Raw genomic sequence first — 23,493 nt, forward strand, 5'->3', positions numbered from 1 at the left:
TAAAGACGCCACATGCGGGTATACATTCACTTCATTCACATATATGCGGACAAAATGCAACACGTGTGTTACTTAAGCTACTAAACATTGTACCTCAGAATAATTGATGACCTGTGCAGGAATGCTATAATAGTATCAATTACTGTGCGTAGTATCTCACCACGGTAAACATATACCTAGCATATACTGAGCATCGTACATTACTCATCTGCCTGGAAACTCACCTCAGACGCCTGCTTGGCCATCACGCCCACTTCCTTGGGGTCGTTGGAGCCGGTGAGGTAGGAGATGACAGCAGTCAGGATGCCCTGGAGGATACCACACAATGTACTAACTTTACCACAATTGACAGGAAAGCAAACAAGGTTAACAGGTTAACACGGGGAGGGTAAGCATGAGCTACGGGGATAAAACTGTTTACAATGAGGAGACTAGAGGAAATATGAAGAGACGGGTTGTGTTCGTATTAAGACTAGCAGTGATAGTTGTACACCAGGCGTCATAATAGTCGTAGAATGAGAATAGTGTACGAAGATATCACACTAACGTGATGTATCAATGAGGAAATCAGTAGGAGTCATGAGGAGGATTCAAATCCTCATCGTGCCTCCTGCTGATTTACTCATTTATACATCACGTTAATAGGATTTCTTTGTACATGTGAAGAGAAGCGTTTGGGGTAGAGGTTGTGTGTCGCGGCCTGAGTGTATACACTAACACGGGTTACCTTATATGACTTGTCTTTTGTGTAGACAAGTTGTAAAGTTTGTTATTATTACATACATTTCGACAATTTTTGGTTATTATAATATTTGTTATTTGATAATATTAATAAAATATATGTAAGATCTTATATAATATAATATCGAGTACAATTGTATTAGTACATCAGGTGGGCGGGGGGGGGGGGGTCTCAATTGATGTTTGAGTTCTCTCTGACGATTACTTTTATTATTAAATAAAACTTTCCAGTGAATCTTGGTGGCACTTAATTAAATTAAGAAATATGGATGGCAATACAGCCTGATTTATTACAAGAATGTTGGTGAGTGAGAGTATAACTGTTGACTGTGCACACCTGCACACTCTTCTCTCATAATGCTCCCATATGAGCAGTCTACTGCTCTGTCATTACGCCCTCTAATATATAGTGAGGCGAGGGCTCAAACTTTCTCCTCCCGTACCTCTGGCTTTGTCAACAGTTTACAGTCCTCCTCTTTGTGGAGGCGCACCATGACGAGTCCAGTCTAATAGATGACGTTTCCTTGTGAGGTCTTTGATAAAGATCTTACAAGAGAAATGTGTACTGTGTTCACGATGATTGTATACACCGTCGTCAGCACTTGGTAATCTTGAATACAAGTATATATTGGCATATACGAAATGACACTTGTAGGGCTCACCTCAACTGGAGATCCACCGTCCATCTTGTCAATGGCACCATTATCTCCTCCCAAGACGCTGAGCACCATTTGGACACCCAGGGAGAACAACTTGGACCACGAGAACTCTCCTGTCTGTAAGGTTAACGCACTCTTATATTCTCAACACAGGCGAGCAGTAAAGCTTAACACGTTCAAAGTACGTAAATGTATGAAATGGTATAACAAAATTTATAAAAAGCCGTATTTTTATCCTCAACACAAAATACAACTCGAAACTCTGGATATAATCTGGAGAAAATTAGATTCAGGAATGACCTGGGTAAATACTGATCTGTAAACAGGGTTGTTAATTCATGGTACAATTCACCGGGTAATAATAAACTTAGGATCGCTGGATTATTTTATGCGTAGGTTACACATACGTGAATGAGTCTGAGTAGAAGTAACTAGGAGCTGCCTCTTACTGATCAGAACACCTTTTGCAGTTTCCTTTGTCCTTATATTAATGAAGTGTTTATTTGTTACTGCAGTTCAAGGCGTGAACACTGACGTTAAATGACTGTGGTCAAAGAAATATGAGTAATGAAACAGTTGCAAAATTTTTGAAGATAAATATAATCTTGTGGCCGGGTCGACCACACTCCCACGACAAAGACTTTACTTCACTAAAGTAGCTTTTATAAAAACATGTGAACATGAACGCAAAACTATTTTAGGAGTTCCCACACCAAATAGTCCTTGATAAACCAAGTGTACATGTTCAAATATGGTCTGTGCATATCATTATAATGTGAGAGAACTTGAGTGTGTGGCCACCAAGACCAGCAAGGGCCTTACCGTGAGCTGGGTGAGGTAGTCCATCTTGTCTGAAGCGCCGTTGGGTCCAGCATGAGGTCCTCCGATGAAGAGCTGCATCACCATGCCCAGGAGGTTACCCCACTTGAACCCTCCGTCATTAGGCAGTTGTTCCTGCAACACCACAACACCACATCAGCCGGGGCTCTCATCAACCACTTCCTCTACTTTATATCACCTTCATTCAAGCTCAATTCTTAAAGTTATTTCTGCACGATTCCTCATTAATTCCCTTATATAGTGGAATATCGTTCCTAATTATATTATCTCTTATTATCAGCATTAAATAATGCACCTTCCTATCTACCTTCTTAACGTTAGCCTGCTGCAGCTGTTGCTGCTTCTTGATATCGTTGGGCTTAGAGACGAATTTGCGCGCCTCCTGCGCCTCCTGCGCCTCCACAGACGCGGCGAAGGTGGAGGTGACGAGGGAGGTGGCCAGCAGCGTCACCAGGGCTGCACCAATCATCTGACGGGTCATCATCTGCAGGAGAAAGAGGTGCTCGTTAGAGACAATCTGGCGAAGAGGGAACTTGTGCTGTTGAGACAGAAGCTGGTGGAGAGATGAAGCATGATTGTGGTGGAGAGATGAAGCATGATTGTGATGGAGAGATGAAGAGAGAAGTATGGTACAGGTGGTGATGACATAAGGCTGTGAAGAGAAGCCCCATCTGACGGAGGCTGAGGGTCGACCTGATACTCTTGGGTATCAGGTATCAGATACAGCAACATCAGACACCACTAACCACGTTCTCAGTCAACTCGTCCAAGACAAAACATTAACGGAAGTACAGTGAAAGTCACACTAAATTTTGACAGTGAAGCTTGACGTTAGAAACTGTCTATGTATTGACTTTGATAATTACTTCCCATTGTTGTGCAGCAAATGTTTTTGACAAGAGTGGTGGCAGCCATTGTGTGCTAACACTCTCCGGTGTTAGCGGCCCGCCTCACTAGTTATGAAAGGTGCGTCTTTCCTCACACATGACGCAGTTACCCCTCGCCTCACTCACTCACTCACTCACTCACTCACCACTGTCATCATCAACTTTCTAACATTTGCATCATTATGTCGCTGATATCGGGCTCTTCCGCGCCTCACCCAGCCCTTCCCCGTCCCATTACACCCAGCCCCTTCCCTTCCCATTACACCCAGCCCTTCCCCGTCCCATTACACCCAGCCCTTCCCCGTCCCATTACACCCAGCCCTTCCCCGTCCCATTACACCCAGCCCCTTCCCGTCCCATTACACCCAGCCCCTTCCCTTCCCATTACACCCAGCCCCTTCCCGTCCCATTACACCCAGCCCCTTCCCGTCCCATTACACCCAGCCCCTTCCCATCCCATTACACCCAGCCCCTTCCCGTCCCATTACACCCAGCCCCTTCCCGTCCCATTACACCCAGCCCCTTCCCGTCCCATTACACCCAGCCCTTTCCCTTCCCATTACACTCAGCCCTTTCCCTTCCCAATACACCCAGCCCCTTCCCGTCCCATTACACCCAGCCCCTTCCCTTCCCATTACACCCAGCCCTTTCCCTTCCCAATACACCCAGCCCTTTCCCTTCCCAATACACCCAGCCCTTCCCGTCCCATTACACCCAGCCCCTTCCCGTCCCATCTCACCCCCCCCCCCTTCCCGGAGAAAGAGAGGGAAGTTGAAATTGAATTTGAAATAAGTTTGTGTTATAAAAATGTTATATATACAAACACTCAACATATTACTGAACAGTCTGGTCGATAAACACATACAGTACATGTCTTCCTTTACACATGCAAAATGATACCAGACGTACACATAAATACTTTTATGATGAAGTACATAGACATAAGTTGCAATAGACATTCAGACAATTCAGCAAGAAGTTACAATCTTGGTGCAAAATTCTTGTATCTCTCCAGAATATCACTCCGTGTCATTGAAGTGTGTACGTCACTCTCCGTGTCATTGAAGTGTGTACGTCACTCTCCGTGTCATTGAAGTGTGTACGTCACTCTCCGTGTCATTGAAGTGTGTACGTCACTCTCCGTGTCATTGAAGTGTGTACGTCACTCTCCGTGTCATTGAAGTGTGTACGTCACTCTCCGTGTCATTGAAGTGTGTACGTCACTCTCCGTGTCATTGAAGTGTGTACGTCACTCAAGCAAGTGTGAACGCTTTAAAAGAGCGTCTCTCCTCCTCTCATACCGCCAGATCTCTAGTATCAGTCATTGATACAGATAATGGCTCCAAAGAGCCTCAACTTACGGGCTCGCCATAGCCCGTGCTACTGGAACTTATTGTTCTGAGTAGCGAATATCGAACAACAACATCCTCCTCTCCTCTTCAGGAAGTGAATACTCTTGTGCAAAAATAATCACAAAATCACATGATTTGGTTATGCGTAAATATCCATTAGGAAAATGATACGAAAATTGAGAAAGTTTTCGTGTTTTAAGACAAGGAACACAGGATGGAATACTCTTGTGTTCATGTTAAGAACTCTGTCATAAGCACTCTACAAAATCCTTAGAAGTAAAGTTCATATGTTCCTGTGTATGGTAACTCTTTTTTGCCAAGCTGTCCTTGGATATTACCTGTTGTATTGAGAGACAAGTTAGTACACGGCTAAACTATTGTTTACTATACTGTGGAAAGTTTAGGTGAGTGCCGCCTCACTGGCCCCGCCCACCATACACGCCTCTGTGTGGTGCACCGCTAGTGTGTAATGATGTCCTGCTGGTGGTGAAAGTTGGCTGTGAGGCTCTGCTGGGGCATGACACCCCTGGCACACTCGTGGCACACCCCCCAGGTACACTCGTGGCACATACCTCTCACCCCCCAGGTACACCCCTGGCACACACCTGTCACACCCCAGGTATACCCCTGGCACACACCTGTCACACACCTGTCACACCCCCAGGTACACCCCAGTAACAAACCTGTCAAACCCCGGTCGCACACCCGTCACACCCCAGGTACACACCTGGCAATACTTTCACTCAAGAGGGGGGTGTTGGGTGGCTGGACCCCCCCCCTCTCAGTGAGGAGGGGCAGACAACGCGCACATATGGTGCCTGGCTGGGGTGCCTGGCTCCTGCGCCAGGTAAGTCCACAACGGGCTCACCATAGCCCGTGCTACTTGCAACTTTTTGTTCCCAGTACTTGAATCTAAAACAATAACAACAAAACAACATCATAACTGTCATATGAACATATGCAATGCATAACTGTCATTAGACGAAGTAAGAATTATAGCAACTTGAAAAATGCATTATTTGATCACAAGTGATCATGTGAGGTACTGTCCTTAGATCATGTTACGGTGTCTTGCTCTCATGGGACCTCCAGCTCTTCTTGTGCTGTGTGTACGCTAGTGTGTACATGTCCTGTGTGTACGCTAGTGTGTACATGTGCTGTGTGTACGCTAGTGTGTACATGTGCTGTGTGTACGCTAGTGTGCACATGTGGCCACACTCGGGGCGGTCTCTGTTTGGAGACACTCCAAATTTCCGGTGTCACTCTCCGTTCATGTAAGTCAATCTTGCTGTCTACGCCGTCTTCAGTGAAATGGGTGTGTGTTAAGCAGCCTATCCCTCCCCGTCTCCCCTCCCGGTACTGCCCAAACACTACAACTCTAATATTCACCGCCCCCGTCCCCCCCCCCCCCGTCCCATCTTACGTCTGTTCCATTAACCCCCCCCCCCACTTCTTTCACTAACGAAAAGCACCTCCCTCCTCCCCCCATTCTCGGCGCCTAATAGTGTCTTCCCCCATTTCTTTCAGTGACCAAGAGCACCGCCCTCCACGACGCCTAGCGCCCCTCCTCCCCCTCCCCCCTCTTCCAACCAATCAAGAGCGCCCCTCCTCCCCCCCCCCCCCTCTCTTCTCACCAATCAAGAGCGCCCCTCCGTGATGGTGCCGCCGGCGCTGCCTGATTCACGTCGGCGTCACATCCTCCCGGATGTCAACTTTCTCCTGAGGTCTTCCACCTGAGTCAGTGACGCAAAAGTTGCTCCTGGTTGGTGGACTTCGTGGCGCCGCGCGATGACCGGAGCAATGTGACGCAGTCACCTTCTTTCTTTAAGGTTAAACATAACAGTCTCTGTGTATAGGACGAGACGCGGAGACTTCTCATTTTGGTGTGTAATTACGCAAGTGTAGTTACAGGACGAGAGCTACGCTCGTCTTCCCAGTGATCTTTCTCATATAACACTTTGAAATTCCTGATGGTTTTTGCCTCCAACTTCTTCTCGTTTATCTTGTTCCAACCGTCGACAACTCTCTCCGCAGTAGCGAACTTTCTAATATTTTTCCGGCACCTTTGTTTCCTCACCTCTGAAGCTGTGGCCGCGTGTGCTTCAAGTTGCTCATTTCAAAAATTCCTTCACGTCTACTTTGTCGATTCCCGTTACTATTTTATATATGGTGATCATATCCCTTTTTGTTCTTCTATTTTGTAGCCTGACATGCTTAACGCATGCATGAGTTAAGGGTGTACACTTATTTACTTTATCTACTTCTGTACTAGTGTTTCCAGGACCGAGCTCTTAGCTCTTGGACCCCCAGTCTTTCTAACCATTTGTCGTCTATCTTAATGACTCTCCTCCTATTTTCCTCTATTATATCAACTACATATATTTCTCTCTCTCTCTCTCTCTCTCTCTCTCTCTCTCTCTCTCTCTCTCTCTCTCTCTCTCTCTCTCTCTCTCTCTCGCTCTCTCTCTCTCGCTCTCTCTCTCTCTCTCTCTCTCTCTCTCTCTCTCTCTCTCTCTCTCTCTCTCTCTCTCTCTCTCTCTCTCTCTCTCTCTCTCTCTCGCTCTCTCTCTCTCGCTCTCTCTCTCTCGCTCTCTCTCTCTCGCTCTCTCTCTCTCTCTCTCTCTCTCTCTCGCTCTCTCTCTCTCGCTCTCTCTCTCTCGCTCTCTCTCTCTCTCTCTCTCTCTCTCTCTCTCTCTCTCTCTCTCTCTCTCTCTCTCTCTCTCCCTCACACACACATCCCCAGGATGCAGCCCGTAGCAGCTGTCTACAGACCAGGTATCTATTTACGCTAGGTGAACAGAGCATCAGGATGAAAGAAACTGCCTATTTGTTTCAGCCTAGGCCGTGAATCGAACCCAGGCCCTTACGACTACGACTCCCGAGCGTTGTCTACTCAGCCGCGAGGCCCTTATACTCAGCCTCGAGCAGTGTATGTGCTCGCATGTGTAATTACCCAAGTAATTACCTAAGTGTAGTTACAGTTGTATTATTTTGTTTTTAGATTCTGTAAATTTTTCCTGAATTTAATTAAGTCAGTCCTGAATTTTTATGTATCTTGAGGTTATCTTGAGATGATTTTGGGGCTTTAGTGTCCCCGCGGCCCGGTCCTCGACCAGGCCTCCACCCCTAGGAAGCAGCCCGTGACAGCTGACTAACACCCAGGTACCTATTTACTGGTAGGTAACAGGGGTATAGGGTGAAAGAAACTCTGCCCATTGTTTCTCGCCGGCGCCCGGGATTGAACCCGGGACCACAGGATCACAAGTCCAGCGTGCTGTCCGCTCGGCCGACCGGCTCCCTGTACTGTACCTTTATGTACAGGTAAGCCGAACTAGCCGGTCTCTGGGGCTTTCTACCGGCAACAGGGAAGCTCTCTATCGGCTACCTGGAGCCTCGCCGGATACTAGGAACCCCCACTTCCCATCTTCTCTACTGTCTCTGTCGGCTGCTTTTCTTTTTAGAGGTTACTGAACTGTCAACGGTCCGCTCGGAGCCTTCTCCCCGGGGCTTAGAAACCCGGATGGAGGTCCAGCCGGAGTGCCTGGTCATATACGCCCAGGTGATTTATAGTAGAACACGAGAACAAGGAAAGAACAGCGGGCCTATAGCCCATGCGAGACAGCTCATGTTAACACCAAATGTCATTACAGATCTTATATTGTTACTACTGGAGATAATTATGTGATCTAACACCTTCGTGGCGTTCATAAACATTACGAAATGTCAACAACTTTAATATTAAGTAGCCATAAAACGAGTTATGTATGTGTGCCTGAGTGCCTGGCACCCAGAGCCAGGCACTTAGGAGAGAGACACTCTGGATAAGACTCTAGGAAGTAACACAGAAAGTGTGGCAGGTATTAGAGGCGACCTGCGCTCTGTACGTGACCACGATACTCTTGTGTGCTTCCCATGGTGCTCAGATGATGTTTGGAGCGCTGTGTGCACACTCATGGTGTGTGTGTGTCCTATATGATGTCCACCTTCCTAACATTTTTTACCTCGCTCCGTCAACGGGGAATGAGAAGAGTCCCACTTCGGACCAACCTCTAGTTCCCTTATACTTGATCTTCAAGCCTCTAAAGATGGTTTCTTCCACCGTCTCTGTTGTTGACTGTGGCGCCCTGGAGTGTTGGTCGTGGTCTCTGTTGGTCACTGTGGCGCCCTGGAGTGTTGGTCGTGGCCACTGTGGCGCCCTGGAGTGTTGGTCGTGGTCTCTGTTGGTCACTGTGGCGCCCTGGAGTGTTGGTCGTGGCCTCTGTTGGTCACTGTGGCGCCCTGGAGTGTTGGTCGTGGTCTCTGTTGGTCACTGTGGCGCCCTGGAGTGTTGGTCGTGGTCACTGTGGCGCCCTGGAGTGTTGGTCGTGGTCTCTGTTGGTCACTGTGGCGCCCTGGAGTGCTGGTCGTGGTCTCTGTTGTTCACTGTGGCGCCCTGGAGTGTTGGTCGTGGTCTCTGTTGGTCACTGTGGCGCCCTGGAGTGTTGGTCGTGCTCTCTGTTGGTCACTGTGTCACTGTAGCGCCCTGGAGTGTTGGTCGTGGTCTCTGTTGGTCACTGTGGCGCCCTGGAGTGTTGGTCGTGGTCACTGTGGCGCCCTGGAGTGTTGGTCGTGGTCTCTGTTGGTCACTGTGGCGCCCTGGAGTGTTGGTCGTGGCCTCTGTTGGTCACTGTGGCGCCCTGGAGTGTTGGTCGTGGCCTCTGTTGGTCACTGTGGCGCCCTGGAGTGTTGGTCGTGGTCTCTGTTGGTCACTGTGGCGCCCTGGAGTGTTGGTCGTGGTCTCTGTTGGTCACTGTGGCGCCCTGGAGTGTTGGTCGTGGTCTCTGTTGTTCACTGTGGCGCCCTGGAGTGTTGGTCGTGGCCTCTGTTGTTCACTGTGGCGCCCTGGAGTGTTGGTCGTGGTCTCTGTTGGTCACTGTGGCGCCCTGGAGTGTTGGTCGTGGCCTCTGTTGGTCACTGAGGCGCCCTGGAGTGTTGGTCGTGGTCTCTGTTGTTCACTGTGGCGCCCTGGAGTGTTGGTCGTGGCCTCTGTTGTTCACTGTGGCGCCCTGGAGTGTTGGTCGTGGTCTCTATTGTTCACTGAGGTGCCCTGGAGTGTTGGTCGTGGTCTCTATTGTTCACTGAGGTGCCCTGGAGTGTTGGTCGTGGTCTCTGTTGGTCACTGTGGCGCCCTGGAGTGTTGGTCGTGGTCTCTGTTGTTCACTGTGGCGCCCTGGAGTGTTGGTCGTGGTCACTGTTGGTCACTGTGGCGCCCTGGAGTGTTGGTCGTGGTCACTGTGGCGCCCTGGAGTGTTGGTCGTGGTCTCTGTTGGTCACTGTGGCGCCCTGGAGTGCTGGTCGTGGTCTCTGTTGGTCACTGTGGCGCCCTGGAGTGTTGGTCGTGGTCTCTGTTGGTCACTGTGGCGCCCTGGAGTGTTGGTCGTGGTCTCTGTTGTTCACTGTGGCGCCCTGGAGTGTTGGTCGTGGTCACTGTTGGTCACTGTGGCGCCCTGGAGTGTTGGTCGTGGTCACTGTGGCGCCCTGGAGTGTTGGTCGTGGTCTCTGTTGGTCACTGTGGCGCCCTGGAGTGCTGGTCGTGGTCTCTGTTGTTCACTGTGGCGCCCTGGAGTGTTGGTCGTGGTCACTGTGGCGCCCTGGAGTGTTGGTCGTGGTCACTGTGGCGCCCTGGAGTGTTGGTCGTGGTCACTGTGGCGCCCTGGAGTGTTGGTCGTGGCCTCTGTTGGTCACTGTGGCGCCCTGGAGTGTTGGTCGTGGCCTCTGTTGGTCACTGTGGCGCCCTGGAGTGCTGGTCGTGATCTCTGTTGGTCACTGTGGCGCCCTGGAGTGTTGGTCGTGGTCTCTGTTGTTCACTGTGGCGCCCTGGAGTGTTGGTCGTGGCCTCTGTTGTTCACTATGGCGCCCTGGAGTGTTGGTCGTGGTCTCTGTTGTTCACTGTGGCGCCCTGGAGTGTTGGTCGTGGTCTGTTGTTCACTGTGGCGCCCTGGAGTGTTGGTCGTGGTCTCTGTTGTTCACTGTGGCGCCCTGGAGTGTTGGTCGTGGTCTCTATTGTTGACTGTGGCGCCCTGGAGTGTTGGTCGTGGTCTCTATTGTTGACTGTGGCGCCCTGGAGTGTTGGTCGTGGTCTCTGTTGTTGACTGTGGCGCCCTGGAGTGTTGATCGTGGTCTCTGTTGTTCACTGTGGCGCCCTGGAGTGTTGGTCGTGGTCTCTGTTGTTCACTGTGGCGCCCTAGAGTGTTGGTCGTGGTCTCTGTTGTTCACTGTGGCGCCCTGGAGTGTTGGTCGTGGTCTCTGTTGTTCACTGTGGCGCCCTGGAGTGTTGGTCGTGGCCTCTGTTGTTCACTGTGGCGCCCTGGAGTGTTGGTCGTGGCCTCTGTTGGTCACTGGAGTGTTGGTCGTGGCCTCTGTTGTTCACTGTGGCGCCCTGGAGTGTTGGTCGTGGTCTCTGTTGTTCACTGTGGCGCCCTGGAGTGTTGGTCGTGGTCTCTGTTGTTCACTGTGGCGCCCTGGAGTGTTGGTCGTGGTCTCTGTTGTTCACTGTGGCGCCCTGGAGTGTTGGTCGTGGCCTCTGTTGTTCACTGTGGCGCCCTGGAGTGTTGGTCGTGGTCTCTGTTGGTCACTGTGGCGCCCTGGAGTGTTGGTCGTGGTCTCTGTTGGTCACTGTGGCGCCCTGGAGTGTTGGTCGTGGCCTCGACAGAGAGAGCGAATGAGTCTGAATAACAAAGTGTCTTCTGAAGGGTCAAGAAACTTCCGTGTAAGGAACACACTTTCTCTGGCCACTGGTCCCGTGCGTGCGGGCGTGTGTGTGTGTGTGTACCCACACATGTGTGTGTGTACCCACACATGTGTGTGTGTACCCACACATGTGTGTGTGTGTACCCACACATGTGTGTGTGTGTGTACCCACACATGTGTACTCGTATAGTTGTGCCTCTGAAAGTTTACTTCTTGGACTTCGTCTTTCCAGTTGCTAGTTTTCTACTACAATCTCTCTTTCAATTATTCTAATTTTGAAATGATGAATAAAGGCAGCGTCTACAAATATCTCGTTTAGTTCATTAAGTGTTTCTACTATTCTTACCATAAAAATCCTGCATATCCTCTTTTTCTACTCTCATTCCCCGCCAAGGTATTTTGTACGTCTGCGTCATGCCTCCTCTCTCTCCTTTTCAAACAGCGCTCTTTCTGTTTCTCTTCATAACCCATCCCTCGTAATTCTGGGACAAGCCTCGATGCAAACGTGTGTGAACCTTTTCAAGTTTTCTTATGTGTTTTTTGAGGTTAGGATTCCACAATGGGACTGCATACTCTGCGAGTGGTCTAATGTAGGTGGTGTAGTGTTCTGAATGACTACTTTTTTAAGTTCTTGAATTATTTTCTTACTTTATAATATACTGCTTACAGGGCCGAGCATCAGCTCTTAGACCCCAGCTTTTCTATAATTGGCAACCTAATGCAATGACTCCCGATCCTACTGTTCTGTTTAAGACGTTTTTAAAGCTGTGATTAAGGTAACATTAAGTTTAATTTATTACACTTCACCCACACTGCTGGAGTGCGTCCCTACAGACTTATCTGGGAGTCATTTTCTCCTTCCAAGTATCTCACAATGACATGTCCCTTCTAAAAGTCTTACACATTCTTATATTGTTCTCTAAATCTCTGCTTTCATCCCCAGTGTTACGAGGTAAACTTTCTTCAGCCAAGACTCATATTCTCTCAACTCCAAGTCCAGTCTCAACGTGGGTGGTGCTTCAGGCCCTCAAGACTTCCTTGTCTAGCTTTATGAACACAACTCGTATGTGGTAAATTAATATTATATTAATATATAACCAGAGTGAAGGACTGGTCACTGTACCTGCACCTGTAGCCAGGATACCAGAGTGAAGGACTGGTCACTGTACGAGCACCTGTAGCCAGGCTACCAGAGTGAAGGACTGGTCACTGTACGAGCACCTGTAGCCAGGCTACCAGAGTGAAGGACTGGCCACTGTACCTGCACCTGTAGCCAGACTACCAGAGTGAAGGACTGGTCACTGTACCTGCACCTGTAGCCAGGATACCAGAGTGAAGGACTGGTCACTGTACGAGCACCTGTAGCCAGGCTACCAGAGTGAAGGACTGGTCACTGTACGAGCACCTGTAGCCAGGCTACCAGAGTGAAGGACTGGCCACTGTACCTGCACCTGTAGCCAGACTACCAGAGTGAAGGACTGGTCACTGTACCTGCACCTGTAGCCAGACTACCAGAGTGAAGGACTGGTCACTGTACCTGCACCTGTAGCCAGGCTACCAGAGTGAAGGACTGGTCACTGTACCTGCACCTGTAGCCAGGCTACCAGAGTGAAGGACTGGTCACTGTACCTGCACCTGTAGCCAGACTACCAGAGTGAAGGACTGGTCACTGTACGAGCACCTGTAGCCAGGCTACCAGAGTGAAGGACTGGTCACTGTACGAGCACCTGTAGCCAGGCTACCAGAGTGAAGGACTGGTCACTGTACGAGCACCTGTAGCCAGGCTACCAGAGTGAAGGACTGGTCACTGTACCTGCACCTGTAGCCAGGCTACCAGAGTGAAGGACTGGTCACTGTACCTGCACCTGTAGCCAGACTACCAGAGTGAAGGACTGGTCACTGTACCTGCACCTGTAGCCAGGCTACCAGAGTGAAGGACTGGTCACTGTACCTGCACCTGTAGCCAGGCTACCAGAGTGAAGGACTGGTCACTGTACCTGCACCTGTAGCCAGACTACCAGAGTGAAGGACTGGTCACTGTTCCTGCACCTGTAGCCAGACTACCAGAGTGAAGGACTGACCACTGTACCTGCACCTGTAGCCAGGCTACCAGAGTGAAGGACTGGTCACTGTACCTGCACCTGTAGGCAGGCTACCAGAGTGAAGGACTGACCACAGTACGAGCACCTGTAGCCAGGCTACCAGAGTGAAGGACTGGTCACTGTACCTGCACCTGTAGCCAGGCTACCAGAGTGAAGGACTGGTCACTGTACGAGCACCTGTAGCCAGACTACCAGAGTGAAGGACTGGTCACTGTACCTGCACCTGTAGCCAGGCTACCAGAGTGAAGGACTGGTCACTGTACCTGCACCTGTAGCCAGACTACCAGAGTGAAGGACTGGTCACTGTACCTGCACCTGTAGCCAGGCTACCAGAGTGAAGGACTGGTCACTGTACCTGCACCTGTAGCCAGACTACCAGAGTGAAGGACTGGTCACTGTACCTGCACCTGTAGCCAGACTACCAGAGTGAAGGACTGGTCACTGTACCTGCACCTGTAGCCAGGCTACCAGAGTGAAGGACTGGTCACTGTACCTGCACCTGTAGCCAGACTACCAGAGTGAAGGACTGGTCACTGTACCTGCACCTGTAGCCAGACTACCAGAGTGAAGGACTGGTCACTGTACCTGCACCTGTAGCCAGGCTACCAGAGTGAAGGACTGACCACTGTACCTGCACCTGTAGCCAGGCTACCAGAGTGAAGGACTGGTCACTGTACCTGCACCTGTAGCCAGGCTACCAGAGTGAAGGACTGGTCACTGTACCTGCACCTGTAGCCAGACTACCAGAGTGAAGGACTGGTCACTGTACCTGCACCTGTAGCCAGACTACCAGAGTGAAGGACTGGTCACTGTACCTGCACCTGTAGCCAGACTACCAGAGTGAAGGACTGGTCACTGTACCTGCACCTGTAGCCAGGCTACCAGAGTGAAGGACTGACCACTGTACCTGCACCTGTAGCCAGGCTACCAGAGTGAAGGACTGGTCACTGTACGAGCACCTGTAGCCAGGCTACCAGAGTGAAGGACTGGTCACTGTACCTGCACCTGTAGCCAGGCTACCAGAGTGAAGGACTGGTCACTGTACCTGCACCTGTAGCCAGACTACCAGAGTGAAGGACTGGTCACTGTACCTGCACCTGTAGCCAGACTACCAGAGTGAAGGACTGGTCACTGTACCTGCACCTGTAGCCAGACTACCAGAGTGAAGGACTGGCCACTGTACCTGCACCTGTAGCCAGACTACCAGAGTGAAGGACTGGTCACTGTACCTGCACCTGTAGCCAGGCTACCAGAGTGAAGGACTGGTCACTGTACGAGCACCTGTAGCCAGACTACCAGAGTGAAGGACTGGCCACAGTACCTGCACCTGTAGCCAGACTACCAGAGTGAAGGACTGGTCACTGTACCTGCACCTGTAGCCAGACTACCAGAGTGAAGGACTGGTCACTGTACCTGCACCTGTAGCCAGACTACCAGAGTGAAGGACTGGTCACTGTACCTGCACCTGTAGCCAGACTACCAGAGTGAAGGACTGGTCACTGTACGAGCACCTGTAGCCAGACTACCAGAGTGAAGGACTGGCCACAGTACCTGCACCTGTAGCCAGACTACCAGAGTGAAGGACTGGCCACAGTACCTGCACCTGTAGCCAGACTACCAGAGTGAAGGACTGACCACTGTACGAGCACCTGTAGCCAATAAAGGGGTCACAGCACACCTGGGTGAGTGAATGAAGGTGGAGGTCCCCCAGTGACCCACTAACCCTGGCTTGTGTCCTGGAGATCACAACACTACCTCATATTACTCTCCAGTTTAAGGATGGGAACGAAATAATTAATCTAGTTGTATTTAAAATACTAACATGTTTTGGCTACATTGTTGTTGTACCGTATAGTGCAATATTTCACGCGCCAAGGCTCTGTACCTTGTAGATGTTCAGTAGTGCTCGTACCTCCGGCAACCCGACCGTGTCTGGGGGCCGCAACAGGACCTTCAACTTTTTTCTTCCTTCGCCTGAGAAAGATAACGGGAGACGAACGCTGGCCACATTCCTTAACCCTTTTGAATTTCCCCTTGTTCATTTAATTTACCCTAAAAATAAAAACCCATTATTGGTTCATTGTCCAGTAGAGTTTGTGTGATGACAGGGTTGGTGGGGGGCTACGAGTCGTCCGGTGGGGGTGTGAAGGGTTGGTGGGGGGCTACGAGGCGTCCGGTGGGGGTGTGAAGGGTTGGTGGGGGGCTACGAGGCGTCCGGTGGGGGGTGTGAAGGGTTGGTGGGGGCTACGAGGCGTCCGGTGGGGGTGTGAAGGGTTGGTGGGGGGCTACGAGGCGTCCGGTGGGGGTGTGAAGGCACTTGCGGCTTCTTGTGGTGACGAGCACAATACGTAAAAGGTAAGTGCATGAGCGCCATCTGCATGAACCCGGTAGTGGCAACAGATGGTTGTTGAGGCTCCCAGGGCTCAGGTGTACGCCCAGACCGACTCGTCATAGGTACACAGCCCAATGATCTGTGGCCGACTCCTTGTGTCTGTTGTTGCTTCCCTTTCTGTGGTTACTTCTCTCTCTGGGGCCGACTCCTTCTTTACCAAGTGGGTCGTTAGTCATTTTCTTATTGTCAACATCTTTGGCTCACTGATATCACTACGACTTATTATTTTCATTACCCTACGTCCATAAAGCTCCTCCCCACCTCTAGCCCTCCTCTCCTCTAGCCCTCCTCTCCTCTAGCCCTCCCCATCTCTAGCCCTCCTCTCCTCTAGCCCTCCCCATCTCTAGCCCTCCTCTCCTCTAGCCCTCCCCATCTCTAGCCCTCCTCTCCTCTAGCCCTCCCCATCTCTAGCCTCCTCTCCTCTAACCCTCCCATCTCTAGCCCTCCCCACCCGTCGTCACTCAGCGGGTGTAGTCGACATTCCGGAAGGAGCGTCGACCCTCCGCGCTAACTGTAATGAGTCCTCAAACACTGATTTGTGTACATGGCAGTTCCTTCCTCACGAGCGGTACAGTATTTTCAACCCCTGGCCTGCCTCACGACCTGCTTCACGACCTGCTTCACGACCTGCTTCACGGCCTGCTTCACGACACAGCCCGTCCTCCAAACAAAGACCCAAAAGTGATTCCATGCACCCGCCAAACCCCCCTGGTGTTTATGAATGAATAACGGTGTACACACGACTCACAACTGTTAACGTTCGAATACTTCCGGAATAAGTGCTTCACTGACGACTTTTGTTCGAACCACAACGCTGTAAATGCTTTACCCACGTACTACAATAATCACCAACAGAACCTAAACACCTAACCTAACCTAACCTAACCTATGCCTATATATGCACAATATGCTAATATATTATAATATTAATTTATATTTGAAAAAAATCGCGTTTTGAATGAACAGCATGTTAACATTTCTGAATGCGTCTGTGGGGTCGACCGCTTGATGTAATGGACTTTTGTCGCGGACGGGTGGTAAACAACCCGTCCTTGTTTACGGGTAAACAACCCGTCCTTGTTTACGGGTAAACAACCCGTCCTTGTTTACGGGTAAACAACCCGTAAGGAAATACATTTCATAATTCTCTGATTCATGACTATCATACAAAATTTACTTATTATATTTCCTACATTTACGGCGTGTTAAACAGGCGTTGTATGTCAAATACATCACGGCTTTTGTTGGCCAATCATTGCCTTTCAACAGCATTCACGGTGGATGCGGACCTGCCGCCCTCTCCTTATTAACATTTCCATTAACATAATCTACAATTATAACTAACGCGGCTTTCGTCACCGCCGGCATCAACGGGTTCTACTATTACACAATATGATCACGGAAACAAATAGGGAAATCTTCACAAATAATTAGCAGTTAAAATAGAGTTGTGCGGTAGTGCATCTGACTGTTTGAGTTTGACGTCGACTGCTTCTCTTCCTCCTTGGCTCTTCTGTACTTCCTCCTGCTCCAGCTGCTGCTCCAGCTGCTGCTCCAGCTGCTGCCATTATACCGTACAGGAGGCAGCTCCGCTCACCGCTACACCCACACCTCGTAAATACTGGCCTGGAGCTTCTGGTGGTGGTGTTTACATAACGCTGCTTACCTAACATTGCTTACAGGAAAGTGAGGTCTAGCTCTCTGGCTACCTGCTAGCCTTCTACATATTAGGTCATATATTTGCTTTCATGACGTTTGTATTCTTTGCCGAATCTGTTCATAAAGTTGTGGATGGAGGAGGTTTGTAAAGCTACATTTAGTGTATTCTACTTGTTGATCTCCCATACAGTGTACGAGCATTTTCCTGCATGTCTTCCACTCATTTGCGTTTTCAGCTGAAACCTGTGTCCAACCCTGTGTCCAACCCTGTGTCCAACCCTGTGTCCAAACAGGTCTGGACACAGGTTTTCAACACTACCACTGAATGTCTTACTTTCTCTCAATTTAAAAGACTGTCCTTGTCCACCTTGTCTATTCTCCTCGGTATCTTGTACGTTGTGATCATATACCCCTGCATCTTCTTTCTGTTAGGGTTGTGAAATTTAGTTACCTTTATTTCATCTTGTTACAACCTTCATACATTTTTTATTTTTGTTTAGAGGTTAACTTGGTGAGATTCCTGGTCGGTGCTGCGAATTCTAATATTACAAACTCTGTACAGATTGTCTCGAGAAAGTCCTTATTTAGGTTATAAATGCCATTGTAATGTTTGCCAGCATCCCATATACTGTCGAGGTGATCCTGTTTATGGGGACCTCCGGTGTTAGTGCTGGCGAGGTGATCCTGTTTATGGGGGCCTCCGGTGTTAGTGCTGGCGAGGTGATCCTGTTTATGGGGGCCTCCGGTGTTAGTGCTGGCGAGGTGATCCTGTTTATGGGGACCTCCGGTGTTAGTGTTGGATTATATCCGCTCCTAAAAGGTTTTATCTTTCTGATATCTATAGTTGTCTTCCCATTAATGGTGTCGACACTTCCTGGTCTTCTTTCTCCCTTGTAGAATTGAACTTTAACAGCAGTTTGTTTTAAAACTTGAAATTTGTCAAGGTCATGTTGTAATTTTCTATAGTCCTAAGTTTTAACTTTTTCATTAGGATTGGGCAATATGCAAACATTAACGTACGAGATAACTCCCTCGAGGAGGTCACTCACATCAATTAGGAACAGCTGTGACCCCAGGACCGAGCCCTGGAGGACCCCACTTGTCAAATTCATTCAGGTCGAAATTTTCTCTCGCATAATAATCGTTATTCTGTCCTTCAGGTAGTCCCTTACCCTGTTGTGTCTCTTCCCAGTTATCCCAGCTTATTCTCCATCTTGTACACCAGATGCAGGCGATGAGTCACAATAACGTGGCTAAAGTATGATGACAAGACCACACACTAGAAGGTGAAGGGACGACGACGTTTCGCTCCGTCCTGGACCATTCTCAAGTCGATTGACTTGACAATCGACTTGAGAATGGTCCAGGACGGACCGAAACGTCGTCGTCCCTTCATATTCTAGTGTGGTCTTGTCATTGTACACCAGACTTTCTTGAGGAGTACAAATGTTTTACAATCTAGGAAGATCCAGTCAACCCAGATAATGATGGTGGTGGTGGTGGTGGTGGTGGTGGTGGGTGACGAAGTGCCGTTAGCTTCTGTATTACCGTTCGTTCTAACGGCAGACTTCGCCACGGCCACTACTGATAGTTCTGCCCTCTTTGGCCACCTGACAACGCCCTCTATTATCGCGGGACAACACCTGCTGTGACTGACCAATGTTATGACCCGACAACACCTGCTAGGTGCGGCCATCGCGGTCCACTCAACGGTATAAGTAGCCGCCGGGTACGCAATAATTAGTGTGGGGGAGTTCCTGTTGTCAACCCACCTTCGTGTGCTGCCACCTCCTCCAGTATAGATAATTTGCCAACCTTTTCCCCAGTACGACCCACTACCACCGCCAGCCAACCCACCAGGTACAGCCCACCACCTTCACCGGCCACTATCGCCACCATAACCCATCACTCTAGTCTCAGCCCACCACAACTAACTACATCCATGACCCACTGTTTATAGCTAACATAAAATAGACATAAATGTTATAAATGTGTACTTTGAAAGATAATAAAAGTTAATCCCAGGCATTGGGAACCTTCCTAAGGATGAGAAATCAAGAAAGCTAAATTTACATTCAAAAGGCGAGCCCCCCCCCCCCCCACCGGCACCTACTCCACTTAGAGCAGTGGTGATGGTGTTGCCAGGGGCATCCTGGGCGGGGCTAACGGTGCATGTACAGTATAATCCCTAGTGATCGTTCTTCCCGTCACCGTTCACTGTTTAAGGACCGACAGTTAGGTAGCACCACAACAGGTTTCTTGGCCCATTTCAAATAAGTTTATTGAGGTAACAAGACGTCCCAAAAGGGTAGAGTAGCTTTGGCTATTTCTAGCCTCCTTGTTGGGCCATATTAGGCGGGTCTATCCCATATACCTATCCAATGTATTCTTCAAACCTGCTAAAAAAAATGTCCCAGTAATGATAAGCGGCAGCAGTTTCCACTCTTCCACAACCCTATTACCAAACCAGTTCCACCTACAACTAAATTGATCCACTTGTAGTGAGTGTTGTGAGTTTGTGTTGCTTGGGGATGGTGGGCAGTAACCTGGCCCTGGTGGGTATCCTAGTAATATGTGGGTCGCAGTTCACACCTGTGACGCAACACCTGAACCGTAATGCCCTCCTGGCACAGCTGGCAATCACTTCACATACAAGCGGTCTCTAACTAGTCCTTTCGTGCATAAATTCTCAGTTTATTTGCTCTATTGGCACATTTTCGTGCTTTTAACCATTTTATTTGCAATGGGCTTTTATTTATTATGCAACTGATCAAGAAACAAGAGATTCGACCTAAGAAAAGTGAAGATGAGAGGCAAGATGTGGAAAATGGTGTTTGTCAGTCGTCCTGCTGCTGCTCGTGGAGCCATACCGCCTCCAGCACCGCCTTCAGCACCGCCTCCAGCAGCAGCAGCAGCAGCAGCAGCAGCGCACCTGTGGCGTGACCTACACTCTCTACCTACAATGTGGTACACTAACCTCCCCATATCTGAAGGATTGTCAACTGCCTATACCTTATCCCTATTCATATTACCAATGACTCTCTTACTAGTACCAGGTCCTCTATTGTTTATCTAGACGGACACGGCCAGGAACGTGTATTATCAAGGACATAGAAATACAATGTCAAGTTCCTGGCCGGAGCCGTTATGTGAGGCAGATCACGCTTGCGGTGCGTGTCGCTGAACTCTCCCGCGCCACTGGCGGACCAACCAGAATTCCTCATGACGAGATCGGATGACACACTTGTTCATGTTCTTAACTGAATGTTCAGGAATAACAGAGGGCCAGAGGAACTAGGAGCTGGGGGCTAGTGGTGGTGCTGAGGGCCAGAGGAACTAGGAGCTGGGGGCTAGTGACGGTGCTGAGGGCCAGAGGAACTAGGAACTGGGGGCTAGTGACGGTGCTGAGGGCCAGAGGAACTAGGAGCTGGGGGCTAGTGACGGTGCTCAGGGCCAGAGGAACTAGGAGCTGGGGCTAGTGGTGGTGCTGAGGGCCAGAGGAACTAGGAGCTGGGGGCTAGTGACGGTGCTGAGGGCCAGAGGTACTAGGAGCTGGGGGCTAGTGGTGGTGCTGAGGGCCAGAGGAACTAGGAGCTGGGGGCTAGTGGTGGTGCTGAGGGCCAGAGGAACTAGGAGCTGGGGGCTAGTGGTGGTGCTGAGGGCCAGAGGAACTAGGAGCTGGGGGCTAGTGACGGTGCTGAGGGCCAGAGGTACTAGGAGCTGGGGGCTAGTGGTGGTAAGGGCCAGAGGTACTAGGAGCTGGGGGCTAGTGGTAAGGGCCAGAGGTAGGTATTGGGCCTTGAGTTACTGGTAATTTGATTTGGGATTTATTGGCTAAGATAGGCGTTAGTGATGGGTCTGAAAGTGGGGGGGGCTAGTGATATAATCTAGTTGTATAATCTAGGGTGCACCTCGCTAGTTGTATAATCTGGGGGGGGGGGGGTTGCACCTTGTTAGTGGTATAATTTGCGGGTGCATTATGCTAGTGGCAGAGTTTGGGAGTGTTGAAGTGAAGATGAAAGTGCCTTATGCTAACCTACCAAAGGACCCAATAATAGAAAAACGGGGCATTATATAAATTTCGTGAGCCGCTACAATTTTTTAGGTCAACAGATTTTGGCCTTAGGTAAAGTACACGTCAACAACGTGACGTGGTATTAGAGGACGGGTTGGCGGAGGAGACGGGTGAGGCACCGGCCACACTGAGGAGGAACAAGAGTGGTGATGGGCCAGGTGACGGAGCCCAGGAGACTGAGGGCCCCAGCCCGGCCACCCTCCCCAACACCTGGATCACTTCCTTACTCCTTATTGAGGTCACCTCAGTCCCGCTTACCCAGTCTCCACGCTACCTCCCTCACCCTTCCCCCCTGTCTCTCTCTCTCTCTCTCTCTCTCTCTCTCTCTCTCTCTCTCTCTCTCTCTCTCTCTCTCTCTCTCTCTCTCTCTCTCTCTGTCTCTGTCTCTCTCTCTGTCTCTCTCTCTGTCTCTCTCTCTGTCTCTCTGTCTCTCTGTCTCTCTGTCTCTCTCTCTCTCTCTCTCTCTCTCTCTCTCTCTCTCTCTCTCTCTCTCTCTCTCTCTCTGTCTCTCTGTCTCTCTGTCTCTCTGTCTCTCTGTCTCTCTGTCTCTCTGTCTCTCTGTCTCTCTGTCTCTGTCTCTCTGTCTCTCTGTCTCTCTCTCTCTCTCTCTCTCTCTCTCTCTCCTCTCTCTCTCTCTCTCTCTCTCTCTCTCTCTCTCTCTCTCTCTCTCTCTCTCTCTCTCTCTCTCTCTCTCTTATTAGGCGATTGTCACTCTCTTGTTCTTGTTGGCATCTTACTTTAGGGACATATAAGGCTTCAGAATACAGCCGTTCACTGATCTTTGATCATGGCGCTAATGCTTCACTCACCGACAAATATTTATTGGGGCTAAAACACAGAATGAAATTAGGTTATTAAAGAACACGTTAGGTAGTCCAGATCAAAATATTTCAAAGTAAACAGGATCCAGCTGGGCAAGTGACGCCACGGTTTGGCCAAGTTCTTAACTGTTGTTAACACTTTGGGGTCACTTCATCATGCTGCTATGGTTCACTACAACATTAACCTTATCCTGCGTCTCGACCAGTACCCCGTGGCCCGGTATCGAGATACTGTACAACTCTATGGACAAATTTTCAAGTAACAAAAGCTCATGGCTTGGACCTCAGACAGCGCAGTGCTCCATAAGCCGGTACCGCGCATTTTGGTGAAGCTCTCAACAATATTTTCTGCATTTTTCATTTTATTAAGCCTTATGATTAAGGCGGTATCATTGATTACTCATTCATTTATAATTGCCTGGACGGGCAAGTACTTTTGGCTCAGTCATCTGGAAGAGGAAGCTATCTTCGTCCAGTAGTCTGGAAGAGGAAGCTATCTTCGTCCAGTAGTCTGGAAGAGGAAGCTATCTTCGTCCAGTAGTCTGGAAGAGGAAGCTATCTTCGTCCAGTAGTCTGGAAGAGGAAGCTATCTTCGTCCAGTAGTCTGGAAGAGGAAGCTATCTTCGTCCAGTAGTCTGGAAGAGGAAGCTATCTTCGTGAAGCTATCTTCGTCCAGTCGTCTGGAAGAGGAAGCCATCGTGGCCTAGTCACCTGAAGAAGGAAGTCCTCTTCTATGGGCTACCCGTAGCAAACACCCTCAGAGCAGGGTACACGCACCATGTAACTCCTACACAAGTTATAGACACAGTACACACTGCCTTCTCTTACAAGCTGCCGAAATTCAATAAGAGTATGTACAACAATACGTTACAAATTTCTCGAGTGCAAGTAAATCGTTTAGTAAGATGTGATGCGTATTTCATGAGGTTAGTTCTTGGGTGTGGTGTACCGCACACCTCAGCACAGCAGGTATCTGATAACTTGTCCAAACATAGGCGTCGCTAGCCCACCTGAGGCACGCTCTCCGCTACGGCTTCACCAAGTAACGGGACTCTTGGGCGAGTGGTGGTGCTTACTGGGCCACCCCGCCCGTCTCCACCCACACTCCCGACCTCCCCATGGAACCATCCTCACTCTTCCCCATAAATCCTGCCGTTATCATCCTAGGAATGGGCCCCTGTCTGCCCCTGTAGGTTCTGTTCTGTGCTCTGATGTTTGTATTCCTGTGCCTCGTCC

The 23,493-nt window shown here is 49.8% G+C and overlaps 1 protein-coding gene across 1 annotated transcript in view; it reads right to left on the reverse strand.

Moving 5' to 3' along the window:
• The window catches only part of LOC123747209 (uncharacterized), a 46,690-nt gene that overhangs the window by 1,560 nt on the left and 21,637 nt on the right, over nucleotides 1-23,493 (reverse strand). Inside the window, exons 2-5 of the mRNA XM_045729244.2 lie at nucleotides 2,548-2,724; nucleotides 2,223-2,354; nucleotides 1,404-1,517; nucleotides 225-308 (exon numbers count right to left, since the gene is read on the reverse strand). Of these exons, the coding sequence (XP_045585200.1) occupies nucleotides 225-308; nucleotides 1,404-1,517; nucleotides 2,223-2,354; nucleotides 2,548-2,724 (507 nt within the window). The remainder of the gene's footprint in view (nucleotides 1-224; nucleotides 309-1,403; nucleotides 1,518-2,222; nucleotides 2,355-2,547; nucleotides 2,725-23,493) is intronic.

Source organism: Procambarus clarkii, chromosome 94 (genome assembly GCF_040958095.1).
Source record: "Procambarus clarkii isolate CNS0578487 chromosome 94, FALCON_Pclarkii_2.0, whole genome shotgun sequence".
Lineage (NCBI taxonomy): Eukaryota > Metazoa > Arthropoda > Malacostraca > Decapoda > Cambaridae > Procambarus > Procambarus clarkii.